General features: G+C 38.3%; 1 protein-coding gene across 5 annotated transcripts in view; it reads right to left on the bottom strand.

Moving 5' to 3' along the window:
- The window catches only part of CFAP206 (cilia and flagella associated protein 206), a 29,578-nt gene that overhangs the window by 1,700 nt on the left and 15,565 nt on the right, over positions 1–12,313 (bottom strand). For 3 of the 5 annotated variants that reach the window (XM_084890741.1, XM_084890742.1, XM_084890745.1), the window contains 5 exons: positions 9,302–9,421; positions 7,105–7,303; positions 5,171–5,311; positions 1,950–2,143; positions 372–515 (listed from right to left, as the gene is read on the bottom strand). In XM_084890741.1, coding sequence (XP_084746867.1) covers positions 372–515; positions 1,950–2,143; positions 5,171–5,311; positions 7,105–7,303; positions 9,302–9,421 — 798 coding nt within the window. The remainder of the gene's footprint in view (positions 1–371; positions 516–1,949; positions 2,144–5,170; positions 5,312–7,104; positions 7,304–9,301; positions 9,422–12,313) is intronic. The other 2 variants (XM_084890744.1, XM_084890743.1) reach the window with 2 other exon arrangements.

Below are 12,313 nucleotides of genomic sequence, written 5' to 3'. Positions count from 1 at the left end.
AGAGAGAGAAAGAGAGAGAGAGAAAGAGAGAGAGAGAGAGAGAGAGAAATAGAGAGAGCGCGGGGGGCGGGGGGGAGAAATAGCATGTACACTAATGGAACAATCATCTAGAAGATATACAAGGACACTGAACCTGGCTAGAATAATTTCAGAGTAGTTTCATGCTACCGTATTTCTACATATACTTAAAAGTAGAAGACGATCTTACAATGTAAAGCTGGCAAATGAAAAGTTACACTAATTATTATTATGTTAACAAAGAACTCTGTACAACTCCATATTTTATAAAAATAATTAAACTTAACTCTATCAAAATTTAACATATCAAAATTTTCTATCCCATAGGTGCTTTTAGAAATATTATTACAAACCAATTTTATAGCTTTTCTTCTTAATTCCCACTCATTCCACTCATACGATCTCACAGTTGTGGGTGGTAATATGTGTGTATCCGTCTGTGTGCTGGTTTCACTCTTAGTAATTGGTCTTATAAGACGTTTGACAGTATCTTTGAACTAAAGAAATGGAGTTTTGTGATTAATATTTGCAAAAAATAAACATTATTTACAGTTAACTAATAAAGTATTCAGCTAAAACTAACAAAAGGTTAGAAAAACAAGAAATTTTGAGCATGGGATGTACTTGTAAATAGCAGCAGAGAAAATAGCTTATAATTAGTGAGATGTGTATAATTTATCTTCCTGGCATTGTGGCTTTGTCTGATTTTGTGGATTTACTGTAGGAGACGGATTGTGGAGGGGGTAAACCTGACATCATTCACTGCCAAGTCCAATGCCCCCTCTCTGACCTTCACAAATGGTCACATGAGAGAAACCTAATTGGAAATGAACAGAACCTTCAAAGAGCTATTAAATATTCGGTCTAAGACAATTTCTTTAAAGCATTGGAACCTAGGATATATCTTAAACCCAAACTAGGCCTACATCGCCAGATTCTTATCCAAAGGGGGTGTTTTTTTAATTGAATATGTTAATTTCCTACTGGGACACCCAGAAGCTCACTATGACTATCACATGGGAAGTGTTCAGGAATCCCACGCTGACAGGTGCTGTTGTGCTGGACGTGGAGTTGCTGCGGGCGTGGCAAAGACTGAAGGAGCTCAGACACAGCACAAAGGAGAGAGAAAAGATGAACTTCCCCCCAGAGTCAAGCAACAGATAGGAGTGCCTACCGTTTTACACGAGACATAATTTTTACCTTCACAATAAACTTATGATGTAGTAAGGTAGATAAAAACATGCTGAAAAATATAATTAAGGACATTATACCACACACATAAATGGCAAGTTAATAACAACACAGACGATAGCACTGGAGAGAGAAAACTTACACCCATGGGAACAGGAGAACAGCTGAGAATTACATGGAGAGAAAGGGGGTGGGGGTGGGAACGGGCTGGAAGAGGTTAATGGGGGAGGGGAGGAGGGCCTAATATTGTAGTTTAAACAATAAAGTTTTTTTAAAGAAAAAAATAAAATAAAATAAACAGAAAGGGAAAAAAGAGACCAGATATACAGGGAACGTTTCCCTATGGTGGGAAAGCAGGCATTGTTTACATGCAGCACACCTGTCTGGTTATCTGATTCATTGTCTTCAAGCTCTCTCACAATTCTGGGACAGAGAGGAACGGGTACTACACTTGATCTTAGCCAAAAAGCAATAAACGGACTGTGTTTTTAAGTGTCATAAATTCTTTTTTTTTTTAATCTTCACTTGATTTTTTTTTTTTTTTTTAAGAGAGGGAAAGGGGGCGAGGGGAAGAAAGAGGGGGGCGGGGAAAGGAGAGAGAGAGAAAAGAAAGAAAGAAAAAAAACATGGATTGGTTGTCTCCTGCACACATCCTGGGACCTTCTGGACAAGGTGTAACCACCAAATCACGCCGGTCAGGGCTTAAATGTAATACATTTTTAAATATCTACCCTGCTTACCTCAGAACATGGAATGAGGTTTTCAAATTGTTGGTGAAGTTCTAGCAGCTGAATTAATTCTGCATGCTTTTTGGCCTTTTCTGTAATTAAATTAATGTACTTGTCAGGGTTTTCTGCAAATGCATATGCCGCATCACTGGTATTGAAAGTGTAATATTTTTCTTTATATTTGAAAATTCCAATTGCTTGATTTCCTGAAAATTAAGAAAAGAATTGAATGGGCTATGAAATATTAAGTTGATTCTGTGTTTGTAATATACCCATAGAAATATTTTCTATATATTGCATTTTAACCTATTACTTATGTTTTTATTTTGCTGATTAAATAAGTAATTTTAAAGTATACATTTTTCAAAAATATATATTTTATTGATTTTTTACAGACAGGAAGGGAGAGTTAGAAACATCGATGAGAGAGAAACATCAATAGCTGCCTCCTGCACACCCCTACTGGGGATGTGCCTGCACCCAAGGTACATGCCCTTGACTGGAATCGAACCTGGGACCTTTCAGTCCGCAGGCTGGCGCTCTATCCACTGAGCCAAACCAGTTTCGGCTAAAGTATACATTTTATTAAATTATAGCTTCTCTGAAATTCATATAAAATTTTTTTCTTTATTTTAAAGCATGATTTTATAGAAAAATATTTCACTATTTAGATACAAGGTATTTAAAAATCTCTTTTGAGAAGCCAATCGCCTGGCAGGTTTCACAAATCTCTCCCAACTAAACTAACTACCATAGAATCATTGTTTTAAAAATAATTCTGTGAGAACTGCAAAAATGAGACATCTTTTTTAAAATGTAAGTTTGCATGTTAGAAAGCATTTCCCACTGTGAAAAGATACTACATAAAATATGGATTATTAAGTATCCACCTAGTTGGTGGGAGTTATATAGGAAGTACAATGTGTCTTACTTATTTTTTCTTTCATTTATTCAACAAATATTTATTGGCCCTGCTCTTGGCACTGAGGATACAGAAGAAAACCAACTCCTCACTCTCACCAAATCAATTATACCCTAGGCCAGAGAATGATCAGTGCTACAAAAAACCAAAAACAAACAAACAAAAAATACCCTAGGTAACGCTGGTTGAACACATAGTAATAGGAAAGCAGACGAGGTTGCTATCTTCAATTGGGTGGTCAGGGAAGGCTGAATAAAATAAGAAGCAGTGTATGTAGCTATGTGGCGGGTACAGCAAATGAGCTTGGCGCATTCAGGAGTAACAAGAAGGCCGGGGGGCTGGAGTAGTGAGCAGGGGGAAGCCTGGCAGGCGGCGAAGTCGGTGAGGTCATCGGGAAAGGACAGTGACCGGGGAGCCACAGTATCAGCTTGGGGTTGAGCCCTGTGGTCTGCAGGAGCGGACAGAAGCAGGGAGCTGCTTCCGAATTCCTCTGAGGCAGTGCGGGTTGCTGCTGCCCAGAAAATAATGTTGTGAGTAGAAATGCTGCGGTAAACGGAAATAGAGTGGTCAGGACTGGCTTACACTCAGAGAGGATTCTAAAACCCAAGCCCCACAAGCTCCCTCTTTCTTAGAATCATAGTTTATAGGTGCTGGAAGGGACCCATCAGACCTCCTACTTGGTCCTTCTCCTTTTCCTGACTTGGAAACCGTGGTCCACAGAAAGCATGAGATTAGCTGAAGGCTACTCAGCCCACTAATGGCACAAGTGGGACTAGAAACCAGACTTCTGAATCTCAGCCCACAGCTCTTCAAACTCATCATGCTACCCCTGTCACTCCACACACCCATGTTTCCTTTTGTGTTTGTGTCTCTTCTGACTCAGAGAAAGAAAAGAAAGAAAGGAGGGAAGGAGGGAGGGAGGGAACAGAAAGGAAAGCAAAGGAGAAAAGAGAAGAAGCCATCTACTTCTTCACGGATCTTGAATGTTTTCTCCCCAGTATTGATGACCCTCACAGGGGTCTCAGAAAACTATTTTCTCAGTTCTCCATGGCAAACCTTTTGTTAATCCCATTATGAAAAAATCCAAAACCATAAAAATGAGTCAATTTGTGTGCTCTCTAGCCTGTATATGCGCAATCCCAATAATGAGTTGTAAAAAAATAATACCCACCTGTGAAATATAACAAAAGAAATAAAAAAAGAAAAGGAGGAGCTTAATGATATAAGGAAAATAAGACACAATCTTATCAAACTGTTTTCATTCTAGTCCTAGCCAACTTCTTGTTATCCCAATTCACACAAGACTTTTTGGATAACTTACTCCATCTCAATTTCTGATTTACTGTTGGTTTTAGAAGCTATAGTAATATCAAGATAAATTTTACTTAATAAGAAACTGGCCATTTCCTAAATGGTATCTAAGAAATCCTGATCTACAGTAGTGGAATGTAAAATGACAAAGAATATTATAATTATATAAGCATAATATGCTAATTAGACTGGATAGCCGAATGACCTTCTGGACGGCATTCTAGATGTCTTTCCAGACAAAGCCATGGCAGGCGGGGGCTGAGGCATAGGCAGTTAGTGGAGATCAGGCAGGCAGGTGAGTGGTTAGGGGAGATCAGGCAGGCAGGCAAGTGGTTAGAGGTGATGAGGCAGGCAGGCGAGCAGTTAGGGGCAATCAGGCAGGCAGGCAGGCACAGTGGTTAGGGGTGATCAGGCAGGTAGATGAGTGGTTAAGGGAGATTAAGCAGGCAGGCAGATGAATGGTTAGGGGCAATCAGGCAGGCAGGCGAGCAGTTAGGGATGATCAGGCAGGCAGGCAAGTGTTTAGGGGTGATCAGACAGGCAGGCGAGTGGTTAGGAGCCAGGACTCCCAGACTGGGAGAGGGTGCCAGCCAGGGGACCCCCCTCCTCCTTTGCATGAATATTTTTAAATAAAATACCAGAAAAATCAGTAATTTACTTTGGAGGAGGATGCATTTCAGTGATGTCATGTAACATTTCTACAATCCATCACCGGACACATGAGTCAGCCCCCAATTATTGTATGGCAGCATCCATACTTTATTATGTACACATTCAATTACTTATCACTCGTGTTATAATTTCATGTTTGTGTCAATCTACCAGATTATACTGTGAGTACATCAATGATGAAGACTTTGTCTAGTTCTTCTGCGTAATTCCTTTCTAAGTTCACCATCAGATTCCATAAAGATTTAAAAAGTGACTAAGTGACAATGACAGCACTTCATTTAAAGAAAGAAAGTTGAGTAAGTGGGAGCAATATTATTTCCAGTGGTACCTGGAAGGAGAAGACCATCTGTTGTCGCCAGTGTATAAGCACAGAATCCCCGGTACTGAATTTGCAGCTTAGCAAAATTTGCTGTTGTTTCTGGGAAAAGCCATTGTTGTCGTTTGAAATCCATTGGATGTACTCTTTCTTCTAAAGTGAAAGAGGAGGACAAGAAAAACTTTATTCAATGAGAAGAGTAAACAACCCAAGGAAGTGAGCGGGAGGAACTGGCTGCCGTGTGACGGAAACAGAGAGAGACCAGCTTCATTCCAGAGGGTGCAGCTGTTTACACTGGCAGGCAAACGCTTATATAGCAGGACTATTGCTTCTTGAAACAGATGACAATATTTTGAACAGAAAGAGTCAAGGAAATAGCTCTTTGTAACTGAATTTTCAAACAAGGTGTACTTTTAAACATTCTTCCTAGTGTTGTTAGGTAACCTACTTGCATTTGATAAGCAAATTAACTGTTTTTAACACAAATAAAAACATGCCTTTGTAAAACACTGATACCCAAGATTCTCGGCTGTCGCGATCCTACTACACTTCGGTGTGTGGCTCTATAGCCAAAGATCAGATGCCACACCTGACCTCGTGGCTATGACTAGAAGTAAATTCACACTTTGGAGAAAATAAGCCTTCCCTCTTTATTTCCTGATATGCCCGAAAGCCTTGAACAGTTATGACATGTGTCAAGTGTCAAGTGAGTTCTTTCAGAAGAAAACCGGGTCTGGCTAGTGTGGCTCAGTGATTTGAGCATCGACCCAAGAACCAAGGGGTCGCTGGTTCAATTCCCAGTCAGGGGCGCATGCCCAGGTTGTAGGTTCAATCTCCAATAAGGGTGTGCAGGAGGCAGCCAATGGATGAGGTTCTCTTTCATCGATGTTTCTATCTCTATCCTCTCCCTTCCCCTCTCTTTAAAAATCAAATTAAAATATATACTTTTAAAGAGAACAATGGGTCTCCCCATATACTGGAGCAGTATCTTGAGAGTGTTTTAGTGGGTATAAAGTTCTGACCTATGGTGGGAGACACAGGTCTACATCTAAGTTGCAAGTGAACTATCTTGCCGATACAGTTGAGTTTAATATCTCCTATTGAAGTGGCTGTACCTTTTTAATTTAATGTAGTAATTGCATAGATATGCTGTTTTAATAAAAATCAGTAAGAGAAACTTTAATTGGAAGCATGCTTTTGAGTCTCTTTGATCTTATGTGTTCTCTTTTCAGATTCTATGTGTTCAATAGTTTCATTACTGCTGATTCGTTTTTATTTTCCACTTTACAAAAATAGAACTTGAAAAGGAAATTTGGAGAGTAAATTATCTAATTTCATTTTCTGCAAAAACTTTCTTTTTAGGCAACAACTCAAATCCTAGGCTCTATTTTGGCATTTCTCATCCATTTTAAATTGTCTTTAGGGTAGGAGGGACCAAAAAAGTAAAGAGAAATTTATTGATAAAGACAGCCTTTCAAGAATCAATGCATCTCATAAAGGGTCTAAAATAAGCTCAGTTAATTCTACAAAGATAAAATCTATTGCGTTATAAATTTCAATCTCAATATGAGATAGGCATATGGCAAATAGCATTCCAAAAAAAAAACTTAATTTGCAACAAATATAGCAAGAATATAATTGTCTATTGCAAATCAATAATAAAAACCACTAAAACTACAAGAGAAACATGTAAACACAGAAAAATCATTGTTAACCTAAACACTAGCCATAACATTAGGAGTGGTTATTGCTGGGTAGTAAGATATCCAGTTTACATATTTTTGTTTTCCAAATTCTCGAGATGAAAATTTATCTTACAATCAAGAAAGATGTTTAACGCCTTATAAGAAAGCTATAATATAATATGGAAAATTTAAGAGAAAAGAGTGACTTTATTCTAGAGGTGATGTTAAGAGGAAGAGGAAATAACAGATGATTTCTACTACCCAGGTGTTCTTTCAGTCGAAACAAATCAGTTTTCACAACTACTCCATCAAGAAGCTCTTGCATTATTTTTTCAGGAAACAGCAAGTCGTGAGAGCCCAGAAAGCGCTCCAGGTTGGCAGTTAAGTTAGTGAGGATTCCAATCAAAACAGTTTCATCCTGAAAGCTAGTCCACACATTGGAAAGTGCAATGAAGATGGGCTGAGGAAGAGAAAAAGAAACGTTCAAAATGTAATTGTTTAATTCAATTATAATCACTGTAGTCTTGAGACTAAATACAATTTGTAAAGAAATTATTCCTTAAGACAAATAAAAGTCTCATGAAGTTAACAGAATCTAAATAGAAAGTGGAGTCATAAATTATGAAAAAATAAACTTGTATTTTATTTGAAAGCATTTTATTTTGGTATGATTATTATAAAGTTAATTTACTCAAACAAACAAAACACAAAGCCAAACGCACACATTTGATCACCCGGCTCTATTTCCAAAGAGCAGACACCACAAATGACCTTGTGGCTACCCTGGAACCAAAAGCACACTCTGGAGAAAACAAACCTTTCCTCTCTGCCCTGGCATGCCTGAAAGCAGAAAGGTTTATGGGTGTTTCACCTGAAAAGGTCAAAGGGAAAATAACTTCTTTTGTATTTTTTTTAAAAAAAGCTAAATTTGACACAGGGTTAGATTTATCTGTCTCAACACGATTCAAAAGAACATGTAAAGTCTAGCAATATATCTTGGGGCATGTCTTGTGAGCTGCAAGTTTAAAGATTTTATGTCAGTGAGATAAAATGTTTTTTACTCGTATTAAAGATCACAGACTTCTAGAACAAACAAAAAATATTCAGGCTCAAATTATAAGCGGAACAACTGAGCCTTTGGCTTCTTAGTGTTTTTTTGTTTGTTTGTTTTTTATTTTGTTTTATTTTGCTTTTTTTAAGAATATATTTTATTGATTTTCTTACAGAGAGGAAGGGAGAGAGATAGAGAGCTAGAAACATCCATGAGAGAGAAACATCAACCAGCTGCCTCTTGCACATCCCCTACCGGGGATGTGCCCACAACCAATGTACATGCCCCTGACCGGAATCGAACCTGGGACCTTTCAGTCCGCAGACCGACGCTCTACTGCTGAGCCAAACCGGTTTCGGCTGGCTTTTTAGTTTTTAAAATCAAATATTGGGGATGATTATAGAAAATTATCAGAGCCCCAAAGTGCTCTATAAAATACTGCATTTGCATCTTCTGCCTCCTTGGGGCTACCAGATTTGTCCATAAGATGGTGCAGATCATCAGAAAAGTCAGCATAAACGCAGGTCTGGTCATCAAAGTGGTTATTATCTGTCTTTTCCGAAGAGTCACAAGTTGCATCACCTCCTTGTTGAAGGCATTTAGAAACCAGCTATTATGAACACATTTTCAATACTATATTATGGATTATTTTTGTTGCCCAGCCAATACTGATAGTATGGTTATTATTACATACTAGAGGCCCAGTGCACGAGATCTGTGCCCTTGGGGGGTGGCAGGGGAGTCCCTCAGCCCAGCCTGTGCCCTCAGGCAGTCCAGTACCCCTCGGGGGATGTCCACCTGGAGGCAGTCAGACACCCCTCTCGCAGTCCAGGGCCCTCACAGTCTGGGACCCCTTGCTCCTTACTGCCCACCTGCAGTGGAGACAGGAGAGGTTCCCACCACTGCCACTGCTGCGTGGCTCTTGGCTGAGTGTACTGACCACTAGGGGGCAGCTCCTGCATTGAGCACCTGCCTCCTGGTGGTCAGTGCATGTCATAGCAACCAGTTGTTCCACTGTTTGGTCGATCTGCATATTAGGCTTTTATTATATAGGATTAATCTGTATTTTCTTCAGCAGCAAATGCCTACCAAGGGAGTTCTGTCATCCAATGTATACTATTACCACAAAATAACCAAGAAGAACAGAATCAACTCGTATGAAAACAATATTAATATTTTAGTAATTAAGTACAGGATAGGGTGAAAGTAGCTTTACAGCTTTGAGTACACAAAACACAGTTTATCCTTGTATTATTATTCATTAATTATTGTATTATTTTCCATATGAACAACTATACACCTACTTTTGCCCTACCCTGCATAATCATAAATACTTCTGATTCAGTTTTATAGAACCCAAACTCTATTCATCCTTCAATAAGGTCAAAGCTGATGACAGATACTTACAAAGACTTGTGACGTTGGGACAGCCGTCTTGGACTTTACGGTCATTGTTAATTGTTCAAGCAGGGCTCCTAACTGCTTTGTCAGCATTTCCACTTCTTGAGCACAACTAATTATTTCTGACTGTGAAGACAACATCATTTGCATTGATATTTTTGTAATTTTACCTCAAAAATCATATGTGTTTTAAGCCCCATCTGCTCTCTGAAGGTCAGCCCACTGACGGGGGCTGGGGGGTGGGGGGTAGATTTTGTGCTCCATGGCTTCCCCAACACCAGGAATAGTGCTGGCATATGGACAGTGCTCTACAAATAGTTGGTGGATGGGTAAATCTTTTTCTCAAAGTATGCTGAATTCCTGAGAAATGGACCCTATGGCACAGCTTTGCATAGCTGCTATTTCCAATGATAAAATTAATGAGGTGTTCCTCTGAACACTATTTTGATATCAAGGTTTTTAAAAATTACATTCAAGAAGTAGAAAGTCTTACAAATCTTAGTATAGACAGAAAAAATATATCTGATACAACAATAGCAGTATGAAAATAGGTGCTGAATTCTAAGTCTGAAATAATTGCTAGCATTTATTCTTACTATGTACTAAAGCCATATGAAATACATAAATACAAAAAGGAATACGTACAAATAAGAAAACCAAGGTATAGAAAGGAAGTAAACTGACCAAGAATATACAGCTAATAAGAGGTAGAATCATGATTCTACCCGACCATCAGACATCAGAGCACAGAGCTTAGCTCTTGCCCATCATATGTCTTGCCTAAGGTGCCATCAGAAATGGCAGTGGTATGGGTATACCACTACAGCGTAAAAGAATGACATTTGCTTTAAGTGAAAAAAAGTGCATTTGAGTTTTCAAATATCTGTACCTATTTTTCAATAACAAAAACAATTACTTCACAAAAATATCTAATATTACTGTATTTCAACTAATTAAATTTGTTGTTGTTGTTAATCCTCACCCAAGTACATTTTCCCATTGATATATATATATATATATATATATATATATATATATATATATATATATCTTATTGACTTTTTACAGAGAGGAAGGGAGAGAGATAGAGAGCTAGAAACGTTGATGAGAGAGAAACATCGACCAGTAGAGGGGAGGGTGAGAGAGAGAAGCATCAATGTATGACAGACACATTGATTAGTTGCTTCCCACAGGCACCCCAAAGAGATCAAACCCAAAACGCTTTAGTCCGCAGGCTGATGCTCTATCCAGTGACCCAATTGGCTGAGGCCAACTAATGAAATTTTTAATTAAAAAATGTAACATGCATCCTGTTCTAATTTTACCCTTACGACCCTTTAAGCATCTTCCTTCCTCTTGCTTCATTCTCCCATATCATATATCATTAAAAATAATTGTAACTGTGTGTGGTAAAGAACGTTAACTAGACTTGTGGCAACCTGTAGGGAGCCACTATATAAGGTTAAGCCTCAGACTGACCTGTTGGCAAAGCCACAAACAAGTCACAGTTTAGAGGGCACAGCCCTCTTAGCATAATTAAGCTTGACCTTATGAAGTTCCCTAGATTCTTCCTTGGTAGCTAATGGGCTGTGGGAGGTGCAGCAAGTGCTGCCAAAACAAATGAAACTCACAAGAACTTTGCAGCTATGGTGACCACTCCCTTGTTTACCTCTGGCTATAAAATAAAGGCCCAGCTTGCTGGCTGGATCTCTCTCTGTGGCCTCAGCCAGGCGCAGGAGATCCACCTAGACCCAGCTTATTTTCTTTGTCTGTCAGTTCTTCAATCCTTCTCCACCCTCCCTCAGGCTCACCAAACCCTTGGCTGTGCTGGCATAGCACAGTAATCATTTTATAATATATGTAAGTATCAAATCATTATATGGTACACCTGAAACTAATACAATATCATATGTAATTATATCTCAATTAAAAAGCTTATTTCATCCTAGCAGGTGGTTGAGCATCAATTCATGAACCAGAAGATCACAGTTCGATTCTGGTCAGGGCATATGCCCAGGCTGCAGGTTCGATTCCCAGTAGGGGACATGCAGGAGGAAACTGATCGATGATTGTCTCTTACTGTTGATGTTTCTATCCCTCTATCTTTCTCACTTCCTCTCTCTGAAATTAATAAAACATATTTTAAAAAGAAAAAGCCTATTTCATTTAATATCTTTAGTGATACAGCAATACATTAAAAAAAATCATACACCATCATCAAGTGGGATTTATTCTGGCATTCAAGGTTGGTACAATGTCTGCAAATCAGTAAGTGTGATACATCACATAAACAAAATGAAAGGATAAAAATCATATGATTATATCAATAGGTGCATAAAAAGCATCAGACAAAATCTAGGTCCAATTTATGATGAAAATTTCTCAGCATAGTCGAATAGAGGGAATATATCTCAACGTAATAAAGGCTATACGTCAAACTCACAGCCAACATGATACTCTGGGGAAAAACTAAAAGTGTTCCCCTGGAGATAAGGAAGAAGACAAGGATGTCCACTTTTCCCACTTTTATTCAACATAGTACTTGAAGTCCTAGCCACAGCAATCAGACAAGAAAAATAAATAAATAGAAGACATCCAAAATGGAAAGAAAAGTGAAACTGTCATTATTTGCACATGACATGATACCATATACAGAGATCCCTAGAGATTCCATTAAAAAAACTACTAGAACTGATAAATTAATTCAGTAAAGCAGCTGGGTACAAAATTAATATTTAGAAATCAGTTGCATATTTATGCACCAATAATGAATTATCAGAAAGGGAAACTAGGAAAAACAATCCAACTTACAATTGCATCAAAAAGGAATGACTTTTACAAAGGAGGTAAAAGACCTGTACTCAAAAATTACAAGACACTAAAGAAACTGAAGAAGATACTAATAAATGGAAACCTATCCTATCTTAATAGAAAGAATATCATTAAAATGTCCATACTACTCAGAGCAATCTATAGACTGAAATACAATTCCTATTAAAACACCAATGGCATTTGTCA

The sequence above is a fragment of the Pipistrellus hanaki genome (genome assembly GCF_964339955.1).
Source record: "Pipistrellus hanaki genome assembly, chromosome: 7".
In the NCBI taxonomy this organism is placed as follows: domain Eukaryota; kingdom Metazoa; phylum Chordata; class Mammalia; order Chiroptera; family Vespertilionidae; genus Pipistrellus; species Pipistrellus hanaki.
This window is presented reverse-complemented; position numbering and strand designations above follow the sequence as displayed.